Consider the following 26,178-nt stretch of genomic DNA (forward strand, 5'->3'; position numbering starts at 1 on the left):
TAAACAAAGATAAGGCCAGATCCAAGTGTGCCTGAGGAAGGCCAGGTCAAATGCATTTCTGTAAAATGATCAAACAAAATTCCAGATGTCTACACTCCTGAGCAGTACGAAAGTTCAGATCAGGATCTAAACTTAGCAACTACACTCACCTCTGACACTAGCATCTACTGCAATTCAAGAAGAAAAATAGAGAAATATATTGACATTTTTTCTGTACTTATCATATGCTTTTCTCTATTGCACATAGGCTCATGCCCAAGGGCCTGGAGGCTGAGATGCTTGGAAAGAAAGCAGCAATGCCAAATACACACAAGTGTGCTGGAAGAGCTGAGAGAAAGTATTCAGAGAAGGTGCAACTCAACAAGCCACAGGGAAAGGGGGGAGCAAAAGTGAGAAAGCTCAAACATTCTTACCGAACCAGGCTTGCTGCTCTCCCTGGACTTCTATGGCCAGTCCGAAGTCAGCCAGTTTGACAGCAGCACCCTTACATTTACTTGCCAGTAGTAAATTCTCAGGCTGGGGAGAAGAAAGAAAAAAGGGGATAAGAATGAAAGACTGACATCCTCGTTAAAGCCTCCTGTTTCAGTACTTATATAATTAAATTGAATCTGCTGACTGAATTTAGAAGGTGTGTACTAAAGCTGTTGACGTGAAGGCACAGCAACAGCAACAAACAGCCTTCACCTAAAGTGGCAGAAAATCCTGAAGTCCAACACAAATCCTCCGTGGGAGCCATTGCCTCTCCCAACCCAGCCCATATGTTACATGCTGACACCAGAGGGCACTGGCAGTACAGTTCCTGCAACACAAACCCCAAAATCTGTTCCTGTCATCCCCAAAGAGATTAATTGAGTGGTGGAGGAAAGGAGAGGAAGATGCAGTAGATACAATCTGCAGTGATGTTTCTCCCTGTGAACACTACACAGTCCCCAAGGCACTGGAAAAGTAAATATGATGCTAACAAGGGCTGCCAAATACAGCGCCATAATGTGGGAAGGCATCATCTGGATAGGCAAGTAGCTTTCATCCCTTACAAAAAAAGCCTCAGCCTCAAACTGGCATAAGCAGCACAGCAGTGAGTATTCTTGTAAGCTGTTTTTCATGCTACATATTTACAGCAGCATAAAATATGCTGTCTTGCAACTGCCGCTGTCAACTATAAGACAAGCAGCCATGTCACTTCCCCCATGTGCTAGGAAAGGGAGACAGACTTTTGCCCCTCACATTTCCACCTCACATAAATCTCACTCAAATCACACTTCTGTTGTGTTCCAGTAGAGGACTTCAGCAGAAGCTTAACACAACTCCAAAAACTGTACTGAGAGTCAGCAACTTCCTCTGAAACGCCAGACCAGCTAGTTATATGGGACCTACGTGAAACCCCAAAGCCTTTAAGGTGGTGGCTATTATAGCTCTGCAGGAAACCAACTCGTAGACAGGCAGGAAAAATGTGATTTCACATCCTATCCCCTTCTGATCATTTGTGCAATTCATATCAACTCAAGTTTTTAACCAAGCAATGGTTAAAAGTACTGGGCGCATGCCTTGCTTCTGCTTTGAACACAGGGAGAACGGCCTTGCCTATCAGTCCTTGCCATAAGCAGCACAGAAGGAAGGGGAACTAGGTCTCAATACATTTGGATGCCACTGACTTTTCACTATATGGGAAGTGGAAATGATTGTGTTAATCAAATTACACTGATGAAAATTCACCTTCCCTAAAGCAGAAGACCAATGAAGTCATCCGAAAATCTCTCCCAACTTCAGATCACACCTGGGCTTGGCTTGAGTAAGAAACAATGAAATTTAGACCAGGCTTGCGCTAGCCAAGCACTGTTTGCTTCTAAAATACAGCTACAAACACCTTAAGGCTAATGGTGCTTATCCATGTGCATGTTTGCCAACATATGGGTTGTCTTGGGTTTCACATACTTTTTGGTAAGGATGTGAATGCATTTCCTAATTTCTTATGGTCCCTATGGGCAGCTCAACATTTTAAGTTCTTTAGGAGCATGTCAGGCAAAAGACAGGCTTATGAGAGGGAGGTGCAAAGGACAAACTTCACTTGAAGCAAGCTCTGCAGTTGTTACACACTGATCCTGAAGGCCAAGTTTTTGGCAAGGAGCTAAATATTAAATAAAGAACACAGGATCTTTTATTGCTAAAAGGAATGGCTGCTCCTCAGACATGGATAGTTTCAGTGAATCAGAGCAAGCAACAGAAGAAACACATTAACTACAGTGGAGAGCATCTAGCAGCTGATCAGTTCTGAACAAGTTCACAACTTCCACACAAGCAAAACTTGGGAAGCAAAACAGATTATATCTGAACACAGGATGCGAAGGAAAACTTAAACCATCCCATACTGGAAAACACTACGGATTTTCACAGAGACCCTAATTTTGGGCAGTAATGCCTCTTGGAAGCTGCTGTCTCAAGACCAGGCGTCAGATCTAATCTAAAGCAGCCATTTCACAGTAAATCACTTGCATCTTTTCACAGTGCTCTGAATCAGAAGGCCAGAAGCGTTGCATGGGAGTTTGCCAGAAACACTAAGGGTTAACAGCTGTCCACTAGATTGAAACACCGAGGGAACACCGCCATGGAGTTTGCAACATGTTTTTACCTTGTTCTCTGCAAAATATTTTCATACTTTTCCCCTTACACACTGTATAACAAACCAAACCCAACACTAGTAGCAGGTGTCATCCTACATTAATTTAACCAGATCACTGGTGGCCATCACCATTCCCACTTTAGACAGAGGGCTGCAGGGCAGACAGACCTTCCTGAACAAACCTCTTCATTCTAGAGCCTGCCCAGTTCCCAGTACAGCTGGCACTTCTTAGGAAGGGAGTTCAAGTAACTACACTGTGGAGGCTCTGGGTCTGTAAACATGTTATAATGTGGCAAATGGTTGATTCACCCAGTGTGTAACTGACCAGCACTTTTGGTTTTAGATTAAAAGTGCATCTACTGATGAGAGAACAAAGAAACGACATGACAAATTCTTTTTGTGCATCTCTGCCCTAGCCCAATGGCATGTGTTTGGCAACAGTGCAGAATAAAAATATACATGCTCTGTACAGACAAACTCATCCTGGCAGATCGAACAGAGATTGCCTCAGGTCTCTAGAGATCTATTCAATGGCAGACTAGAAAGTGTCCTTCAGTATAATGAATCCTACCCAAGTTTCTCCAAACGCCTACTGCACTCCAAGGTTCACAACTATTCCATCCTGGAGCTGCCTCAGATAGGCTGAGAGCTGGCAAGGTTCACAAAGACTGAAAACTTCCTTGGGAGTTCAGCACACCCTCTAGAAAACTCTGAAGAAGCGAATTTGTGCTTCAGGAACCCCTGAGCTCAGTTCAAGCAAAAAAACCCTGCCAGCTGGCAACACAGTATTCCTGTCTTGCCTCTTCCAATGATCCCCTGGCTGCTCTCCTCAGCCTCTGCGGCACGGAGGAAATATTACCTTCAAGTCCCTGTGCACGATATCATGCTGGTGAATGTGATTCACACTCTCCAGTATCTGATGAATACAGTGGCTGCAAGAAAGGGAGAGACACAGTTATGCACACACACACGTACACTTGGCATCTCATCTCAGAACTATTTTCCTAACTTTTTTATCTGTACCAGGGAGAGTTCAAGACCCCAGGCTGAATACCTTCATCATGTCCACTGGATGCCACAGCTCAGTACTGTCACAGCTGGACACTCCCAGCCCCCTTGGCAACAGGAGGCTAAACATCCTATCTATAGCATGACCACAAAGCCTCTCTCCTGCCTCCCATCACCACCTCCTTTCTTCACACTAAGAATCTTGCTTGTTCCTTCGGCCATCAATGCCCACCCCACACAGGAGAACCGAGGCGTCCGAGTATCTGCAAACAGGAGCCAAGATTGGGCAAGCAAGACACAATCGCTCCAGGAAACATTCAGCTGGGCTAGTCCCGAGCAAAGAATAAACTTTTAGAGAGTAGCAGCCTCTCCCAGCAAATTCAGGATGACGACTTCTGGGTGCCTGCCAGTTTGCAAAGCTTTCAGAGCAGCATCTCAAGCACTTTACATACACAATGTGCGCACACACCCGCTTGCTGGGTGCCTTTTAAGTACAGATCCCACTTAAGGGGTTAGTGATCTGAAAAACAGACTCATTCCCTGTTAAGTGCAGAGTGCTGTGCTCCCCCAGCTCACAGAAAACCGTGTCTCTGCCACTCTCACTGCTGTAACCACCGGGGCAAAAGCAAGATGTTATTTACACCTGTCGCATAAGGACAGTGCAACACACCCATGGGTAAGATTTCTGGTTGGAAACATCTCTTCACTAAACATTTACTTAGCTCCCAAGGGTGAATGTGGAATAGAGTAGGGATTTTGACAACTTTGGCTGGGCAGTAAGCACCCAGATGTGGGCAACTCAGATGGGTCTGTGTCCTCACTGCAGAATCAGTCAGTCTCCTCACCACATTCTACAAATCTCAGGGGAATAAATTTGAAATGAGTGAAATGTTTGAGGGAAGGGAAAATGGCTACTTGAAAAGATGGGAAGACGATGAGGGGAGGAAGAGGAGAGGAGGTGAAGCACTGTGTGTTTGTTACCCCCACCCCTCTGAAGCTGGCAGTACAATCCTCAGGGTCGGAGTCCACGAATATCTCCCCGCTCCCAAAACAAAAATGTATAATTAGAACAGAGCCGAGTCTGAGCAAGAGAGATTTTCTGGCCAAAAATGGCAAAAGTGTGAGGTGTCCCAGGCGAGCCAAGTGCAGCGGATTGGCACGGACCTCGCTCCCTTGCTCTCCCAGCCTGCTCTGGAATTCAGCTCGGCATGAGGAGAGAAAGGGAGGAGTTTCACTCTGTCATCTTGTGGGCACTGAGAGACCTGGCCAGCTGACAGTCAGAGGGCTGAGCACCCTGAGGAAGGCTCACAAAGAAACAGACAGTTCTCCTTTTCCCCTAACCCTGGTAAAATTTTCCTGAGCTGTGTCAGTAACTGCCAGCTGTTGACTGATTTAGGGAACAGGTACTGGCAAGAGGGACATGGGGAAGGACAATGATTGATAACCTCAAAACTTCCCAACTTCAATGGCTTGAGTGACTGTGCATCTGTACGAGATGCTGTGCCTACAACATCTGTACACCCCACTGAATACATCTACAGGGCTCTCAGACCTCTCTGCCAGGAGCTCCATCAGATATGACCAGCCCACTGGCCTTCCCCATCAGCAGATGGCTCACAGCAAAGCGCGTGGTACAATGCCTCATTTGAAAGCATCATGCAACATCCAGAAGACGGAGGCTGTAAGCGTACCACAAGGACAGCAAATAAGCACCCTTGGACTCCGTAACAGTACCTACACTAACATACCAGGTCATATTCTTCCCTTCCTTGCACTCAGTATGATCTTCCTCACAGTACTGCCTACCCAAACTCACCCTGCAGCAGCACCCATTACTCCCTTCTTATCCCTCTCCTCTCACGGCTCCCCTAATTCCTGCTCCAGCAACGGTTAGGATGGGGTAAGAACACAGGTGCAGAATAAACAGGGGTGAAATGTCACTGCTGGGCCACTCCCAGGCCCTGCTAAAGCAGAACAGGAGCTGCCTAATCCCAGCTCTGATTCCAAATGCTGCATGTCCCCCAGACAGATGGGTCAGTCAACACCCTCAGCTACTGCACGAAACACCCACCCTGCATAAACCACAAGGAGACAAGCACAGGCCATTAGAGAAAGCTCATGCATGGGAGACAGGGAACACACTCAGAAAAAGAAGGGCGGAACTCTAAATCTTTTTAATATTAAAACATAAAAGTCACTCTCACATATTGCTGCCTTTTCTTACTGCATCGACCAGCTCACAGTCAGAGACGGCTTCCACAGAAACACAGCCTTCAAAGCCCGCTCTCCCCCCTGCCCTGTCAACCAGTACCTAGACACAGGCAAACTGAATGGGTCTGCCCAACAGCAACGGCACATTGCTGGAACCCCTACAAGGAGAAGGCAGAGGCCAAGCAGGCAGTGCTTTCACAGCCACAGGACAGCTCTCCCCTACGCTTGCTCAGCAAGGACACCCTGTCACCACCCACCAGAAAGGTCAGGGAAACAAAGCCTCTAGCAATGGGTCTTCCAGCAAAGAGCACAGTGTCTGCAAGCGGCAAAGACAGCAGCGTCTGCAAGTGGTAAGGGATAGAGCAGTGGTGAGTCAGGCTGATCGCTGACAATAGTTTATGCTAATAGGAGAAGGAGGAATTGTTTTTTCCAGACAGGGAGCAAGAGTGTCAGAACAAAGCCATGCACAGAACAGCAGTCAGGAAACTCATTCTACTTGCCAATACATGTGGCACATACACAGAAGGGTCTGGAAACAATCTTACCTGGCATCTGCTTCACTGTAGTATTCTCTGGCAACAATATCCTCAAAGAGCTCCCCACCAGTAACCCTGAAGTAACAAAGAACAAGGGAGGTTACAGAGCCTGTGCACGTCTAGCTCAAGGCTGCACAGAACATACGTGGCCACCCGTCCGAGCCGTTTCCCATAGCCTGTGTGGGCATCTACGGCACAGGGGAGCCAGGACAGAGCTCCACCACCATGGCACCAGCACTGGTACATCCATGTGACTGACTCCTTCGACCGCCATTTCACCAGCAGTGTACAGGACACTGTTGACACACTAGGCATGAATTGCCCATGCACCTCTACAGAGCTTGGTATATGCTAAGCTTGGGCAGAACCCTCCTGTGACACCCTCCAGGCTGCCTCAGAAACAAAAGTCAAACAGCCTCCCTATACAGGATAGCTGTCCTTTGCTGTCCCATGCTCACACCTGCTGCCAGGAGCCTTCCCCTACCACACAGTCAATGGATTTTTGTCAAATAGACCAGAAGTATCTACAGGTCTCAAAAGAGAAAGGGAGAATTATATTAATGCAGGTGCTTTTTATGCCACTCTTAGTCAACCATCCACGTGCCTGTATCACTGGTGAAGCATCAAAGCCAAAGACAGACACTTACAGATCAAAGACGAGGTAATGGAAACCTTCTTCTGAAATACTGTCATGGAGCCGCACTGCAAAAACATAATCAAGAAATGGAGATTTACAGAGCATGTAGCAAATATGACACTTCACAAATCAAACCCATGCACACAGCCAAGTTCTCCCTCAACCCCATCAGTCTACTAATTCCCCATGCCCTTCGCTTCGTGTGCTCACTTAGTGACCTATTTCCTTCCGTTATGTCAAGGGAACAGATGGGTGTCCTTCACACACCCCCACCCCTCCCCAGCATCTAAACTCTAAATATCTTTGATCTCCTGTTCGTTGTCCTTCTCTAATGCTTCAGTACTCTCCTTTCACATCTGCCTACTCGTTCCTCCACGCTCATATTTTGTGATCTCTCCCCACGCATTATTTCCCAAAACAAGCACTTTTCAGAATCTCCCAACAAGCTTCTAACCCCAAAATTGACTTTGACTCTTCCTGTATGTCAGCACCACTGATCTCCCTTCTGCCTTTCATCTATAAAGCTCCATGAAGTTCCTTCCCTTTACTTCCTTTTCCTCACTTCACTCTGATTTACACCTCAAATCCTTACCCAAAATTTAGACCCAGTTTCTTGTCTCATTTTTCCTGATGTGCTTGTTCATTTGTTACCACTGACATATCTGATCACATTCCCCCTTCTCAAAATTTCATCCTCCTTCATCTTCTTTACCTATACTCCCTAGTTCTGCTCTTATTGCCTAAATCAATTGCCATCTTTTCCCTTTCCTTGTCCCCTTCAACCTGCAGGACTGGTGCTGCCCCCATGATGGGCTACTATTCTGAAGTCTCTGGGGCTCTTTCGTTTCCCCATGTTACACGTGGGCGATAATGTATCTATACAGCCAGCACAAGTGCCATCTCCTACTGTCTGAATAAAAAATTTCAATTTCTTTGCTGTTTCTTGGATACCTAGGCACTAATTCTAACCCAGGAGAAGAAACTAAGCCCTTAACTTCATATTGCTACCTACCTCCTATTTTTTGCTTTTTCCCCTGTGGGAAAACTTCACTACTTACCCTGCCAATCAGTCACAAGCTAGCAATCCTATTCGACTCAATTCCTAAACCTTCACACCCTGACAAGGACAAGCTGTCTTCTTCACATGACTGTCTACAGTCCTTCCCTATTGATTCACCCAACTAAAGCAACTAGCTGAGACTAGACTGGGTCTCAGTTGCTGCAACACTTTGTAATCTAGTATTGACCAAAGTAACATTACCATTCTCATCCCTACAAGAAAAAGTTCATTATCCTGCTCCGTCACTTCAATGGTACCTTTGACTCCCCTCCCTGTCTTCCATTCTCTTTCACATAAAATACAGGTGACCTGTCTTGACTTTTCCCAACATCACGATTTTCTCTCTGCCAGTATTAAGAGGTCAGTTTGCACCTCTTATTGGCACATGACGTCAGCTACCATCACCGTCTTGGGAATGTTTCAAACAAGCACTTGGCACATGCTCCTACCTCATACGGAACAGTTTTCGCAAACGTCCTCAACGCTCTCCTCTAATCCTCCTTGCAACACTCCTTTGCTAAGGCATCCTTCCATATGCACACAAACACACACAAAGTCAAAACTGAGAGTAGCACAGATGTGCAGAGACCACTGCCAGTACCCTTCCTAAAAGGATTAAATTCTTTCCTTATTCTTTCTGCCTGTACTTTCCTATATTTTTTCTGCCTTTATTTACAAGCTCTCTGGGCTGGTTCCTTGACCAGTCTCCTTTCCTTAGCATTTCTACTGCATCGAACCGCAGGGGTTTGAGAGGAGCACTCCACCCAGCATAATGCTGCAAACAAGCAAGTACAGTTAGAGTACCGGTACAGCAGGTGTTTCAGGTGCAACATGCTGTTCCTGTAGTATGAAAATAGAGACATATCACCTTTAAGAACTCTGTTCCTCAAATCATTCGCTGCAAAAAAAAAATTTCTTCCAAGTAAGCAGTTTTAGTTGGCTTTGTAATAGCTTCAATGCAACACAACTTTGTGTTTACAAGAAAACTTCCCTCCTGAGCACTTGGCAGAAACCAGCAGAAGCGGCATTATAAAAACATAAGCAAGAAAAAGGGTATTTCCTACAAGAAAAGATTTCCATTCAAGACTGGAAACAAGATGGGAAGTGGCTGAAATAGACACTTGGATTCCCAGTGCAGGGCAGTTTTCACTCCAGTGCACAAAGCTATTTGAGTTGAATGCAGGAGACAGGTACATGAACAACAGCTGAAGCCCAGGACACAGGCAAAAATCTGTGAAGAGACCTTAGTAAGAAGGAACAGATGGAGAAACTTCAAGGAAAGCTGAATGTGCTAATAAGGCCATGTCTGGTGATGCTCAGTGTGCACGAAAAAGCATTCTCCTTCCTCTGGCACCTGAAAGGTCATCGAAGCACTGCAATAAACACCAAGCGGAGAGGAGAGCAGGACAAATGAAATCCTGAGAGAGGAGGATCACAGCCACCAGCAGGCTGGAGGTCATGAAAAGGGAACAGCAAACACATCTGCAGGTAGAAGCGAGAAACAGTGAACGATAAACTTTGACGTGAAGATGTGGGCAGCAAATTACATCAGAAAATAAAACATAAATGAGCTGATTGGTGCTATTTTCTTTGTCCTGAGGAAAGCAATTTTGTCAGATGCACTATGAAAAGGGAAGGAAGCAGCAATTCAGCTGGCAGACATAGCAGAAAGAGCCTTCAAGGACAGTAAAACACTATTTGCGTCCTTAGGTGAGGAACCATGACAGGACGACAGAGACAGTTCCTAAATACTGACACTGTACATCACCCTAGGGCTGCACAGCAAAAGAAAGCCTTGCAGGCAGGATGCAGGTCATTAACTTAACAAGGGAGCTGGTTCCTCACTATGGCACAGAGTGATGCTGGAACAAAATCTGCTTGGGATTTAATCTGCTGAGGTAACAAAGCTCAGAGAGTAATGGTAGAAGAGCAAAAAACAGAAAAGTTATATCAGGAAAGATGACAGTGGGCTCTACCGTCCTGCACAGGAATAATTAGCAACAGCTCAAATCATCAGGCTTAAAGCATGGAGGGGGACAGGAATGAGGAGACTCAAAAAAGATTAAGAAAACTCTGAGTATACCAAGTTTCTCCCAACTTTCAATTCCAGCCCACACCTACTTCATACTGATGCTGATAGGAAGAAATAAAAGCCATACCCAGTAGCAGAACAACGAGAGCACCCAGTGCCCTTTCACCCTAACATTTTATTCACCTACCCTCCTGCAGAGCCACAAGAGCCTTCCTGACCAGCAAGGATACTGCAATCGACAGCTCTGATGCCATGGTTCACTCTGCTGGCACAAAAGTTAACAAGCTCTGCTTTTTAATACAGTGCTAGCTAATAGGAACTGTCAGCTTAAAAACATGATCTGCCTTTTCTGAAACCATTGAGCCAGCACATGATTTAAAAATTTCTTGGCCTCCTCTCCACCTTGGTTCATAAATATGATCCACATGGTATTTACATTCATCATAAAGATACACAAACATGAGATACCAACTGATACCTCCACCCTCCAGACAGTATAGAGCTTTCTTTGCTTCAAAGATCTCCTATGCAAGTGCCCTCCACCTGAAGGCAGGACACAGGTTCCCGAATGGCCAGTTCCAAGAGTGGGTAACAGCAACCGAGTACTAGGTAGTCCTCTGTTTCTGACATTTTGCCATGAAAAGAAGACCCCATTTGTTCCACAGTCTGCTGATCCTGACACACCATCTAACATCTCCATCACTACCACAAGGTCAGCTTCAATCAAGCAGTTGAGCAGAGCCCACACAGGCTGCTTGTACGTGTGTCACCTATTGAAACAAGAGGGTGAAAAATATAATCATCTGTAGATGCTGGAGGGTAAAGGATTCCCAAAAACTTAATATCCATGATAAGAAAATGGAGAATTAAATACAAAAGTATTGATCCAGTTAAAGTTTTCTTAAAAAATATTACAGAACCCTCTTTTTTTTTTTCCTCCCCTCAGGGGAACAGTGACCTCTGTGTAGTGCAGCAGGCTATACAAATACACACATCACAAAAAGAGTCTCAATTCGCAGCAACGGGGAAGTTGCACAACAGCAACACAGGGTCTTCCAAAAGACAACCAAACTATGGAAGAGTTCAGTACTTGCCAAGGAACCTGGTATCACTCTATGCATCAGCAGATGAGGTAGATTATTTCTATTAACTGATTCTGTCACCCAGAAGCAGCAATTCAAACCAGATTTCCTTCCTAGCCAAACACTCTTAACACAGCGATTCTTACAGATGTAGGAAATCTGTTCCTGCCAACACCATGCACACTCAGGGTCACCTGATGACTGTTCCCATGTCAAAGGTCTCTGATGGATGAAAGAGCACTTAGTATAATGGTTAGCAAGAACAGACAAGGAGAGAGGAGTAAGAAAGAAAACAGAAGCAAGTCAGACAACGAGGCATTAAATCAGTTACAGGATATGGCGAAAGACTTTACCCAAGGTTTTAGTCAGAGCACAGAAAAAAGTCCCATCCACACAAAGAACAGAAGGCTCGTAGAGTTCACAAGCATATCTAATTTTGTAAGACTGTTAAGCCTTACAGATAACTTCAGAAACAGTAATTAAAAACCCAGAGCACTAGTAAGCAATGCCAGAACAAATGCTATCCAAAGGAGCAGCAGCAGTCACACACTGCTATGTAGAAACATCTTCTGCAACAATACCAGCTGGTCGGTCAGCAGAAAGCGTGGATGGCCACTTGGATGCTATCTCCAAGAAGCACATAGATTCTGGGAGAGATAAACAGCGGTTTCAGCAAAGCGTCTTGATGAAACAATGTTTTCAGCAGGACACAAAAAAAAAGCCAAACTTCCTTCATATACAGTCCTGAATCTGGTACTGTAGCAGTACTCCATTGAGGGTAATAAGATGCTGCTACCTAAAACTGTCCTTGCAATTTTAAATGCACACCTGTAACTTTGCATGGGTAAAGAGCTGCGATGCATCACTACACACAAGGTGCAACCTAGTTAACTGGTTTAAGCATCCTTTTCTTCCCTCAGCCTTCTCTCCAGTCTTATCCTATGTAAACTGGTCTTATCCATACAGGAAGCACCTCCCACTAAGCTGGTCTTTTGGAAAAATAACTAATAACAGAAAAACAGTGAGACGAAACCACTCCCTTTCCCCAAAAACTCAGATCTTCAACACTGCCTGATGCAAGTTACGCAAATGATTTTCTGTCTTGTGTGGGTGTGTGTGTCAGGTCTGAGGACCTAACGCAATCCAGAGCATTTGTGAAGATCCTGATACTACTGTGAGTGGCTCATGCTGCGGTTACTGAACCTAACAGCAGCTGGGTACCAGGAGTTCAAGCACTTTCTAAGAACATGTGCAGTAAATATTACTTTTCTCTGCCTGCTGTCTTCAGAATCTTGCTGGAAATCTTACCTCAAGAACAAAACTTCAAGCTGATAAAGTGTTTCAAAATCCTTATGCATGTACAGTTTTTATTTTAGAAAAAAAAAAAAGCTATGATATTAACTACAAAAAATTAAGCATTTTAGTGAGAAATAGCAATACAGTAACAGTCATGCCACGTGGTTTGTATTCCCCGCCTGAATAAAGTGACGTTGTACAGGCAGTCACAGCTCTCCGATGCCTGAGCATGATACAAAGCAACTGAGCATAAGAGGAAAATCTCTCTCCTAACAAACTGCAACCAGCCTAACCAGTGCAAACTGCTGCTGAGTCACGCAAAGCAAGACTATGCGAACACAAAAGTTGAAGTGAATCATGAAGAAATCGGAAAAGAGCTTTCAATTTTTATAAAATTCCACCTGAACTACAGGAGCATAAAAAGACATTGAAAAGCAATACGCATCTCATTTTTAAAGGGTCACACATGTAAAAGGTCAATTGATACTGGGGTCATAAATACGGGTTATGCCTTGCCTAGATTTGACCCACACCTTCCTTTCATTCTGCCCAATGTGCTGAATATTATTATCTTTTTACTCTTACATTAAGCATAACAGGCCAGGAGCATTTATGCCTGCCACATAAGCCCCAGGATAAATATCCCCCTGTATACCACATCCACAGCAAACAGTGGAGCAGGGCTGCCTGAGGGCTCGGCCCATGGTTGGGGCAAGCAGGCTATTGTAATACAGGGCGGTTTCTGAAAATCTGCTGCAAGTAAATCTCTGCAAGCAAAGTAGTTAGCGAAGTCACAGCAAAAGGCAAGTACACAAGCAGAAGATGAATTTCTGGGACAATTCCCCGTATCTTCACTTTGCAAATACTCATCTCTGCTTAGGAAAAGGTAACATTGGCTGAAATATGCTTGCTCCTACATACCAATGGTCTTTGCCTGTCCTTAAGGACAGTGTTCAAGCTTACAGGATACAGTAATCTTGTCTGCTAAGCCTGGGTTCACTGGTGTTCCTAAGTGTAAAGCATTTGGATATTATGGGAACGTAAAGGACACTATTAGCCAACTACCTCTGCATCATCACACATTGCGTGCTGTGATTATGTAATACTTGAGGCTCTCAAATTAAGTTGCCTGTGTTACAGTACCTGCAGTGGAGCCAATACAAGGCAACAGAGATTTCTGGTTGTCTCCTGGGTCATGGTCATCGCAACGCAGTAACTCTTTCATGTAGCCTTAATAGAGCAAACTCAAAAAGTGCTCTGGGATCTTCTGGACTGAACAAGACTATTTAAAGGTCAGCCACTCATTAGAAACAGCCACAGCTTCACTTCTCAGCAGTTTCCAACCAGACATCACACATTTGACTATATCATGGAGAAAGGAAGGAGGCAAGAGATACTTCAAGGAGCATATTTCAAGAGACAGGGCATGCCAGAAGCAGCAGAGTAAAACTGGAGGCTAAAACCTGCCTGATGCTGTCTTCCAAAGATATTCTTCAACATTCCAGGAGATGCTGAAACTATAGATACAAACACACGTGGCCCGACAGACTGCAAACTGAGCACTACCGTCCGTGGCAGCACAAGTTCCAAGTGAACTGACACAGATGGCTACCACCCACTCTCCACTTTCCCAGCTGCTCACCAGCCTGGGGAGCCAAGATGGGAACTGTCCCACCACCTCCAAGCCTGGCTGTGTGCCAGGACACTTCCCGTGCGGTTCGCAGCACTCAGGATGCCTGTCCTGTGAGGAGCCACCACCAACCTGTGACTGCCTGCAAGCTGGGTGCTCAGCTCCCACCCCAGCTGTTTCTCTAATTACATTAAACACACAGAATTCAGCTGCAGCTGCTCAGGCTGCTTCCGAAAGGACTCTCCTTTTAATTAAAAATTTGCTATTAAAAAGCATTAAATTGTGTAATGCAAATAATCCTCTAGAAATCATCTGTTCCAGCAGCTAATGACCGGCTTTGTTAGGGCAGCAACTAACAGCAGCAGGACAGTTAGCTAACAGGACATAGCACGCTGCTGTTAACCAGTCCCTTAGGAACGTGGACTCTTTCCCTCCTCCTCCTTCCAAATCTGAGACAGGGAGGTTACAGTACGCTGGATATATACCAGCTTGCTGTAAACTCCCCAATCCCACAGCATTTCACACCAATCGCAATTTTAAAGCTTTGGAAAATGGAAGAGAAGAAAGGCTTTTTAGCACTCTGCTCCAGTTCAGACAGAATCAAGCTGCTCCAGGCTCTGCAAGGAAAAACAAGTAACAGTCCTGAAAGTATGAAAAGGTACATACAGAGAAAGGTGCTGCCCTCCACCCTCGCCCCTCAGCATTGTTCTCAGTGTAACCTTTTTAACACTTTGATGCTAAAAAATGATGTTAAAGCAGTACCCTTTCTGCCATACATAGTGCCAAGTCAGAGGAAATTCCCTTATGCACAGAAATTCACAGTCTAGAAAGAAGTTGCAAGGAGAACCGTATCTTTACTGTTAAGAAACTGGTCCTTCTGCAGAGGTAAAAGGCAAAAGTAAAAACAGGAAACACAATATTTTTGAAAAAATATTTCAGTGCCAACTAAATGTTATTTTTCTCTTGATTTTGCAATGTCTGTATTAAAAGGCTGAAGTTCTGCATGTGACACATAACATTTAGTATGTCCTACTTAAACATTACATGAGCCAAAAGAGTGCATTACCAGGAATATTTCCTATTCTCCTGATAACAGGGCAATCATGAATATCCAGAATTGTTATTAATAATTTCCGATTATCCACAAACCAGATAAGCAAAGTACTTCTGATAACCAGTAGTATTACATGAGAGCTTTTTCTAAAAAAAACCCAAAATAATAACAAGCTAACTTTATTGGTATCTCAAAGGAAATACATAGAGAACATCCACTTGATTAGAATTAACAAAACAAAGACAGAGACGGTGACAAATTTTAGGTCTCTTATACAGGCTCTGCAACTTTGCTACACACACTTCTGCCATCAGGGAGGAATCTGCCGTTGGTGCTGGAGAGCAGTGCTGCTGCCCACACAGGCAGGTGTTCCGCCTGCTGCTCCCTAACCTGGCTGTATTAACCTCATTTTCACAACCCCTTTCTCGTGTTGCCCAGGACAGTCATGAAACCTTATCACAGAGGCAAGCTCTCTTCAAAAGGCAGGTTGTCACTTGCAGGATTTCACCAGAGCACAGCCATCCCTCCGTTCTGGTCAATGCTCAGGCAGGGGGAACCCCAAAGGAGGCTCCTTCCATTTCCTCAATGCTCTTATAGCTACGGGATGGGAAAGTGGGGGAGTCCTCCCCCTCTAACTTTTGCAGTACCTTTGAGTTTGACTGTGCTGAGTCTGGCCATCATCCCACTTTTTTTTTAAGGGATTGCTTGCAGATAGATAAATCTCGCAGCTAAACAGATGAATAATGGAATCCGAATACCTCTCTAGTACAGACTACGAAAATACACAGAATAAATATATCCCCTGGCAAGGAAGAAGATGCAATTGCTACTCCATTCCCAAATTGCACGGGATTATGGAGAGACATTTTTCTTAAAACTACAGGAAAAGCTATAGGAAGAGAAAGCAGGAAAAGGAGAAAACAAGAAGAGGTAAACAAACAATAGCTAGTGAAAGAAGTAACTGGGAGAATCAGGATGAGAAATAAAAAGCTGGACTGCCTGGGGTGTTGGGGAGCCTCCTCTCAGCCAGGCATGCATGAGCACTCAGCTGAATCCCTAACAGTGCAGGGACTGGAAATAATAAATGCTAACTTGCAGTTCAAAGGCTCAAACTGTCCAGCAGGAATGCACTCTTGCTGATGTTCTGCTTAGGTTTTTTTTTAGTTTTTGGTGGTTGGTTTATTTTTTTGTTTGTTTGGGTTTTTTTTTTCTATTTTCTATTTTCTATTTTGTTTGTTTGTTTTAATTCTGGCAGGGTAGGGGAGGAAGAGGAGAGCATGTTAAAGACATAAGGCCAAGAACATTATCATTTGACCTCTTAGGAAGCACAGCAACTTGCTGTCCTCTCAGACAGCCCCATGACACTTCAAGTGAAAAGCTGCTCACTAACTGAGAAAGCCCTAAAGTGTAACTCTTGCTACAAGGTCTCCTCTTCCCCCATTCTCTCCTCTTCCCCACACGATCCCCTCTCTGCACCAGTTTCACCCAAGAAAAGGAACAGTCCCCCAACAATAGAAATTGCAAGGCAGCAGCTTTAAACAGTGGGCCAGGCGCGGGAGCATCCCACTTGGAAATCACTGAGCTCCCACAGGGCAGCAAGCATGGCCAAACCACTGGAGAATCCCCAGCATTTTAACTATTCTTTGCACATAACATCCTTTCTGTCCCAATTGCAAAGGCAGTCTGGATGTCTGCAGCCAAATGAAAACAAGGAAATCTGCTGTTTACAGCAAAACACAGCCTACGTTTTTTTCTTGTTCACTAAGGAAGCAATTCAAATCTCCTGTTAAGGAAAAGGTGATAGGAAAACATTCCCAGTGGCAGCAGGGAGGAAAAAGTGAGGGACTGCTTATCAAGAGCATTATCTCAAAATGAGGAACAAGTGAATCTTAAGTTGCGGCAGACACCACTAAGACAATAAACCCAGTATTAGGTCCGCAGACATGACCAATGCATCCTGTTTCCCACCCAGGATAATTATGAGCATTGTAGGATTCTCCAGATGGGCTGCAGGCAGAAGCACAGCATCCTTCTTAATCCTTGCAGCAATTCACACCTTGATTGTAACCATCATTTAAGGGCATAGCAACTGGAGGTCTTTTTTTACATACATTTATCAAAATTACTCTCACAAGACAGAGATACTAGGAGGAGAGACCACTTGTCAAAGGAAATAAACCAAACTGGGTCAAAAGAAATCCTTCTAATTCACAGGAGATTTCTATACCAATTTCTCCCTATTTTAAATAAGGGCACGTCCAAAACTGTGGTTTATGCTGAAGAGAAGCCAACAGATAGAAGTTAAAATAAAGAGAATTCAAGTGCAAGAATGTCTTGGAGAAAAAGTCAGAAGTAGGAAAAACCTGAAAAAGCAATAATTCTGATAGATGCTGAGGACAGCATTTCACTACTGTTACAAATTCCCTCAAAGAAATTAACTCTGAAGCAGTTCAGCAAAGGATATGAAGACAGAAATCAGAAACAGAATTTGGCTCTGGCTCTTGGGCTACTACCAGCATCTCTTAAAATATCTATTTTTATTATTCTAGACTTAAGTGTATGCAGTTCTTCACAGCAAAGGCTGCCATAAGTTGGGACACAAAAACTGACCAGAAGTGTTCAGTTTGAAAAATGAACAAAAAATATTCAAGAACTACTTTTGTACAGTTGGGTTAAAAATATCTAAGAAAGAGTACAGATCATATGGTGACAGATCCAAAGAGGAGGCACATATTTAGACAGGCCTAACAAAGAAAATTTAGAAGGAGAAAAGCAACACCTAACACCACTGTGGACAAAAATCCATGCACAGAGCAGACTTCATGGTGCACTGAACAAGTCACAAGCCCACTCTTGTAGGACAACACAAGAATGCTAGAGAAGCGTTTTCAAAACTGTGAATGAGAATTTTTATCAAATTTTGCATCATTATTGCTTTGGGAGTCCTAGGACAGGAAAGGTCATGTTCAGCACTGTGCTGAACTTCACATCTGCACTCAACAAGCCTGCAGGAAGATACTGGAGCTCTCAACTCTGTCCCTGCTCTAATATTTGATAGGTAGCAGGAAGCATGGGAAAAAACTGAATTCTTCACAAGAGAATCTCTATATGGTGAATTAATTACAGGACCTAAAAATCAAATACACAGACTGACTGAAATTAAGCTTACAACTAAGCAGAAGACCAACAGAGCTGTTCCCATAAGCAAGAGTGGATATTCAACACACTAAGTTTAGCTCTACAACAAATAGAAGGCAATGGTGCAGTTTATTTTATCTTAGCCATTGCACAAGCTTCAATAGCACGATCAGGATAGTGTCTGCAAACGGTCAGGGCTATGAGTGTGCTCACAGAAAACTGCTTTTTTTCCTGCAAAGCAGGGACCAAGGGCAAAGAGAGTCATATCATTCTCTTCTGTGTGTTCCCAAATACATCCATGGCAAATGCCCATAAGATTTATAGACAAGCGAATCACTGGAACAGTTAAGTTCTTCAAGAAGTGGAATTCCCCACAGAGCTGTGACTCTTGCCAACTTCCACAGGCATTTTATCTGCTTACAGGCAGTGGGGTTTAATGATGTTGCCTTCTGCTTCTCTTTAACACTCCCATATCCTCAGTAATGGGTGCATCTTTTTTGCCTTTAAAACAGGATGGAGTGAGCAGATCATTGATTGAGCTCTGTCCAATTCTGCTGTATTTGGTGAGCATGGCTGGCAAATGGTTTCTCTGGACCAGAAAGTAAAATACTCTAGAAAGTTGCCAGGAGGCAAAAAAACTAAAAGTCTGAGGTGACCAGCTATAACGGCATATTCAAATGGTTGGTTTGCAATGAGAACATAGTACACACCATGAGCCAGAAATCAGAAAATTGCCTCAAGTCAATTTGCTTCTGTCCAGACAAAAAACTTTCATGCAACACTAAGCTCTTAGAAGGATTACTCCACTGTGATTACCCTGGCCATAACATGCATCTAAAGACACGCGAAACACCCGAATACAGAGCAATAGTCTATAATTAGGGCTGAGATTTGATGAAGGCATGGTAGGATAACTCAGAAAGTGGTCATTTCACAAAGAGCAACAGTAAACGTAAATATCACCATTATTTTGCACCTAGAGTAATCTTTACTTTATCGGAGTAGCAATGTTATGGTCAGTGTGCTGCAGTCTACAATCTACACAGCAGAATCAACTGTCTTGCAGCAAACGAGTAAGAACCACGAATCTGACGACAGGTTTGCTTTATATCCTGTGTACTGTCAGGAGAGAAAAGCAACCCACCTCACAGAGCCCCCCGCCCTGGACTCACTGGAGGCTCAAGTCACTGTAGAAGAGCAGGACATGCTGCAATGCAGTTTGCAACAAAAACACTAACAAAACTTAATGGGGAAATTAAAGCAAACAAAATCTGCAGACTTCTTCAGGATTGGTCCAGTGTAACTAGCATAGCTTACGCTGAGGCAACACACCAAGTATTCATCCAGAAGACTTCACAACATGGAACAGCGTAACTAGGTGATTACTAACTGCTAGTACACATCTCAAGCTAAAAAACAACTGCTATGTCAGAACAACATGTTTCCCTTTTATGACAACGTGACAAGTCCAAGGAATATAGAAGCAGCAACGCATGTAGCATCTGGAGTTCAGCAAGGCTTCTGACAGCATCTTACATGCTATTTCCATAAGCAATTTAGAAAAAATGTGTATTCAGAACTAGCTTACAATGGTGTATACAACTCATTGAAAAATACATACTCAAAACTGATCACTGTCCAACTGGAACAATGTACCAAGTGGTATCTTCAAGAGTTTGTCCAGTGTTCAACAGTATTCAACAGTGCTATTAATTACCTACATGATGCAATGTATGGTACTGTTATTAAAGATCACATTACTGTGGGGGAAGTTGCAACCCTCTTATACTATCAGAAGATAAAATGGTCTGGAAAAATCGGGGGGGGAACCCACAGTGTGGGTTTCTTCCTATTTGTTTTAATAATAAAGACAAATGTAATGTACACTTCGATAGGAAACCTCATCTATAAAAGACTGAAAAAATATTTGCTTGCCAGAAATTCTGCAGAAAGTAGTCTGGAGCAATAATGCATCAGAAAACAAACATGCATCAACAATATCATTAAACGGCAAGTTTCACAGGCTGATGTACAAAACGAGTATCTTTGGTAGGTCAGGTGAAGCAATTCCTCCCTCTCTAGTCAGCACTGATGTGGCCTTAGTTAGAATATTATGTCCAGTTTTGGCCACTACACTTCTAGAAAGATATGAAGCAACTGGAGAGAGTCCAAGCAAGGGGATGAAAAAAAAGAAAAAGAAAAAAAAAAGATTGGAGGTCTAGAAAATATGACGTATGAGAAAAGATTGAAAGAACTGGGTTTGTTTAGTCTAAAGAAAAAGAAGACTAAAGAGAGACATGATAACAGTCTTCAAATATGTAAAAGATCATTACAAGAAAGAAAAACTACTTTCCACATATACTCCAGATAGAACTAGAAACAACAAGCTAAAAAAGCAGCAAAGTATGTTTTTTCTAATGTCTAGCTGACAGAAAAATTAAACATTTGAAAGATTGCCACTAGAGGCTGTGGATGCATTAAAGGTTTTTAAGAACAAACACGCCTGGAACCAGCCAGGTATAAAAGGTTTTCACAGGGCTGCTGAACAGACCACATGACTTCCCAAGCTCTTATTCAACACACTTTGATTTTGTGTTGTAGGCATAAAGCTTAATTCCTTCACTGTTATTTGTGACCACCCATTGAGTTTATAATGACTAGCCTCTTTATCTTAAAAGAAAAACTGTTCTTTCTAGGAAGACAAGAAATGCTCTGTAGAAAATGCAAGAACCACTGACATTCCCCCAAACTGTCTTTTCCAAACCACAAGACAATACAACAGGAGACAAGCACTGCCACTCATTATAGATGAGGAACAAGCTGTAGAATTGAACCAGGAATGTGATATGTTTCTGTTTTCAGTGAAGCTGCTTATAAAAGTGGTGTTCCTCTCGTGTATAAGATTTACTCTGTGAGAAGCCTAGCAAGAAAAGATGTAAGAAATGATAGAAAGGAGAGACTATGAAAGTGAAGTTAAGGCCAAAATAAAAAGTGACATCACTACTAAACTAAGTGCAACAAGTCTTACAGGGCAAATGAAGCTCGATAACCAGCTAATATGAGTTTTAGTCATTCTGAATATTGCCAAGCAAGAAATTCAACGGCCAATATATTCATCAGTGCAAATTACTATAGAAGGTGGACACTGCTCCTCTCCTCACGCCACACCTCCACAACTATCCTCAGATGCAACAAAGCTCTTTCTGCTGAAAAGCTGCTACTAAGGTGCTTTGCGTTTTGTGAGGTCCCGAGCTTAGGGAAATTGCTTCTTCATCACATACGGAATAGGCTACAGATGCTAGTCCACGAGGGATGCTGCAAGGCACCTTTCCTCTCCCAGGTCTTCAGAGGATAGGAGCAAATGATTACGAAGCTGAAAGTCAGGAGACCAGAGAGATGCCCTTAAAATGTTATCTACACTGACAGATAGAGATATGCAAGAGAAAGACAATGTAATGTATCACAGGTTTCCCAGACAGGGATATTTAACAGTGGTTTGGTTGAAGGCGGCAGTTGGGCATTTCTTAATGTTTTCTTAAATAAATTATCTCAAATTAGACCTTCACTAGGATCCTAGAGGCTTTATTTATCTAAAGATCCTAAAAAAGGGATGATTAATGGCCCAAATTTTTTGCTCAAAGCAAACGTGAAATTTCGCTAAACCAAAACTTAAGACAAGCTTTCATGGTGCTTTGGAACTAGATAAAAATCCATGCCCTTTGTCTACAGCTCAGTAAATAAAGTAGGTGGTTTCTTTTTTTTTTTTTTTTTTTTTAAGTTGTGCCTTATCTTGCCTCTTCCTGTATTTCTACACAAAACTATTCCTTTTACTCCATTACTGGGTTTTTTGGGGGGTTTTTTGACCACTGCCAAAATGGGCAATTTGGTTTTGGTCTCTTGTTTTTAGAGTAAGTGGCTGCTGTAATGAGAAGAGCTGACATGTTAGTCCACTCTCCTTTAACTTCAGGCACATCGCTGAACACAGCATTCAAACAGATACATCAAAAAGCGCCAAGAAGGGGAAAGAGACAACAGGTGTGGGGAAGACAAACACAACAGCTCACTCCTGTTGTAGAATGTCAGATGAGCAGACAAGAGTTGTGCATCACCCAAGGAACAGGGACAGCTCTGCATGAGAGTGGACAGGAACACAACACACTTTGGTGAACATCCAGACTAAGATGCTAAGGGCATACGCAGAATTTGTCAGAGAGAGAGACAGGTGATTTCAACAGGCAAATTTGATGAGGTGTTCTGAACATTCAGAATATATCTGCTTTCTTACAGTGCTAGATGAGATACACCACTCCTCTCTCACCCCCATCCCTCTGAGCTGCCTATGGAGGTTTACCAATATTTGGATGCTTCAGAAGTCGGCAGATTCGAGCTTCACGTTCCAGTTTCTGGTGATCTGAAAGAGAATAAGAAACAAGGTGTTAAGCACTGCAACTCTGAACTAAGGTCTTGTTCATATTCAACGGAGGAAGGAACACAGTGACCCAGCAGACCTCCAGAGGGCTGCGAATTGCTGGAATACGACTGTCTCCCAAAATCTCACAGCCGTGTCAGGTGAAGGCTGTGCAGCTGAGGCTGCAGGAGGACCTCCACTCCTGCTATAGAGCTAGCACTAAACTGATATTCCCTCTTCGGGTTCAAAGCAAGTAGCAGCAGAGTCAAAGACAACACTCTTTCATCAGCCTCACAAATACACAAAGCCTCCTCCAGGGACATCTCTTCCGAGACCTACCCCTTTTCCAAGGCTGGAGAGGATGAGGAAAAGTCGCTGAAGAAATGGCCCACATGAAACGTGACAAGGACCTGCTTCCACTCCAGAAAAACACTAGGGAAGAAGGCCAGAGTAGGAGGGAAAAATACACAGCTCCTGCTAGTGCACAGCCATCACGTGCAGTAGGGAACTCTGCCAGCTCCAGTGAACCGTAAAGGTAATCATACTTCAGTACCCACGGACAGTCTCGCCGGTGAAATGCTGATCAAGCACTTCAAGATCTCCAGGCGAGAAGTTCTCCCCAAATGCTAAGTATGCTTATTCCAGCCCAAAGGCAACATCAGTTCGAGCACGACTGTCATCTGGATTGAATAAAAAAATACCAAGGAGAGTAAAAAATGGTTTCTGCTCCCTAGAAATGTAACATGTCTGACTGAAAGGAGAGGGAGCTAGAGCAACTCTGCCCATCTCAGCCAAGAAGCAGGGGGCCTTTTAGGCACTGAGGCTCAGACAGGAGATTTTTCACAACACCAGTGACTGAGACCTGAACTTTCACTGCCAAGCCCCCAATCTCTCAAGTGAAATGCTCACATTGGACAAGCACAGGTTCACTGAAAGGATCTGAAGGAGGCAAATCTTCTAGGCAGCCCTGGCAGCTGCTAAACTCTAGACTTCTGGGGATGCAGATGCCTAGGAAGAGGCAAGAAGCGAGGACTACCCTTCCTCCCCAGTCCAGCCATCAAAAGAACATAGCAAGGGAAAGCAGCAGTCCCTGCCTGCTCTTGATATTTCTCCTGTAGCAGATATTCAGCACACCTTCTCTGCATCCCCTGTGACACCTAAGTCTTCTCCACAGGAGTAAGCAGTATCCTTGGCTAGTTGGGCTACTCAGCAGTTCACTGGTAGGAACGCAGCATCCTCCAATTTATAGGAAACCCACTAGACATCTACTTCAACAAAGCCACACCGCACTGCTCTGCCTGAGAACAGCCTGTGCAGCACCGTGGTCTGGTGACCACTGAATAGTCTTCCCTTCCCTTCCCTTCCCTTTGTAAAGGAAGGCTTTGAGCAACTGTTCTCTTTGTCATGAGCAGAAGACAGAGACTGAGCCAGAGCTCAACTCAGAACACTTTTCTCTCCCAGGCTGGGAATAGCAGCTCAGAGCACTGCAGGATTTCTGTCTTCTTTCAGCAAAGAAAACGTCCCAATTAATATTTTATAGGGTTGAGATGTGCTTACATTCTCATCTGCTACTGTTCAGGGATGGGGGAAGGTAAATTACTCCTTTCATCTCTCCTTCCTTCTCAATCCTGGAAATTATTGTTGTTGCTTATATTTTACATTCTATGCCAGAACGACTCTCCAATAAAGTAGCAGGCAGCAAGAAAGCCTGGAGAGCTTCCATGCTCCCAAGGCCTTGGTGCAGTGCAAGCACTTTCTCGCCTGCATTGCTGGGGAGGGGTGGGGGTGCCTTGGCTTCCATTTGTGAGAGATGCTGCTAAAAGGAAGTTTTGCAAAACACAGTTGCAAGGAAACAGACTGTACTGCATACTCTGCACTTGGGCCAGATTCTCACAGCAGGACAACAGTTTAAGATAAACTATCCGTAGCCCGCTTGCACGCCTGGGTCTTACAATTTCCCCACTTACCCTCCCAGCTCTACTTGGCACTCCTACAGAAGGGGATCCTTCATCCTCCCAGATCACGTTGCCCTCGTGTGCAGTTACACTTGCTGAGAATCTGTTCCCAAGTACAAGGACACGGGGAAGCAGACAGCAAAAACAGCTGAGCAAAGGGGGAAGGAGAGGTAAGAGCTCACCACGTGCTACTCAGCCACCGAGCCGTGACAGCCAGGACTGACAGCTGATAGGAGCAAGGCTCAAACAAAATGACATAACCATCAAAATGCCATGGGAGATGTAAATCAAAAGCAATTGCTCCCCTGAAATCCTACACCACCGTGTAGAGGGAGGGGAGTGGGCAGAGCAGCTAGTGATCATGGGCAGCAGCCACACCAGAACTTGTGACAAGAGGTCATCACCCCACACCCCATCCCTCCAGCACCACACAGCCTGGCCAGAGACCAGACAAGGAGTACAGCGCTCCGGTCACAAGGTACAGGAAACTATTTCTGGTCAGGGGGAAAGCATACCACACTCTTCTGTCTCCAGGGCAACAAAACAGGCAAACTCAAGCACGACTTGAAGAGAGAAAGCACGCTCCAGCCCCGGGAGCACCAGCTTGCAGCAGCCAGCCGCCACAACTGAGAGCAGCGAAAGGTCAGGCTGGGCAGGCTTCCTGCCGCAGGTCCTGGAGGATCACGGATCCCGTTCCCATTGCAAGCCGCACTAGAACACAGCCCTACCTGTGACTTGAAAAGAGCCCCACCCACCCCCCCCCCCATCCCTGAAGACAGCCCTTTTTCAAACCTTTCTTCATCGCCCTGCGGCCTTTGGCACAGCATAGGCATTTGACTCTCGTTCCAGGGACCAGTGGCAGAGTTGATTCAGTACTTGCGGGGAACAACCTGGTACCTAAACGCATGAGAGATAAATACGGAGCTGCAATTTTCTACCTTTCTCTGGTGTAACAACGGTTATTCCCAGTAAGAAACACAAAACCCACAAAATTCTGAGTCCAACAGAGCAGTCAAAGGCTGGGCTCTAACACATTTGTTACACAAGGTCTCACCAAACCTTAAAAATGCAAAGTATTCTTAACTGTATTAGAATAACAATGAAAAGATGACAAGGGTTCAGATCCCTGCCTTACTAAGAGCTTGCAAAGCAAATAATTTCTCCTCCCTCTGTCCAAAAGACCCAACTTATTTCTGCAAGCCATTTGTGGAGTGAAGGTGTTTATTCTTAATGCACAGTGGAAGCACACCTCGTAGCTAAAAGACACACAGGAACACTTGTGACCTACCGTACAAGATCCCAGGCCTGGGATATTAGGCCTGTTTCCCACAAACTAAGAAATTCAACCAGTAATTTCCATAACTTGCCTAAAACACAGTATATCCTTTAGAAAACATAAGTGTTCACCTTCAAGACTTCAAGTGATAAATAAAGCCATACACCCACAGAAGTTACTCCAAATGTTAGTTATCCTTCCTGTTAAAATTGAGCAGTGCCGTTCCAAGTCTGAATTC

General features: G+C 44.2%; 1 protein-coding gene across 3 annotated transcripts in view; it reads right to left on the reverse strand.

The window, feature by feature from the left end:
• The window catches only part of CAMK2G (calcium/calmodulin dependent protein kinase II gamma), a 123,920-nt gene that overhangs the window by 46,865 nt on the left and 50,877 nt on the right, over window positions 1-26,178 (reverse strand). For all 3 annotated transcript variants that reach the window (XM_086616831.1, XM_086616830.1, XM_086616829.1), the window contains exons 3-7: window positions 22,653-22,712; window positions 7,020-7,074; window positions 6,382-6,447; window positions 3,477-3,549; window positions 414-516 (exon numbers count right to left, since the gene is read on the reverse strand). In XM_086616831.1, coding sequence (XP_086472957.1) covers window positions 414-516; window positions 3,477-3,549; window positions 6,382-6,447; window positions 7,020-7,074; window positions 22,653-22,712 — 357 coding nt within the window. The remainder of the gene's footprint in view (window positions 1-413; window positions 517-3,476; window positions 3,550-6,381; window positions 6,448-7,019; window positions 7,075-22,652; window positions 22,713-26,178) is intronic.

The sequence above is a fragment of the Tauraco erythrolophus genome, chromosome 9, assembly GCF_009769465.1.
Source record: "Tauraco erythrolophus isolate bTauEry1 chromosome 9, bTauEry1.pri, whole genome shotgun sequence".
Lineage (NCBI taxonomy): Eukaryota > Metazoa > Chordata > Aves > Musophagiformes > Musophagidae > Tauraco > Tauraco erythrolophus.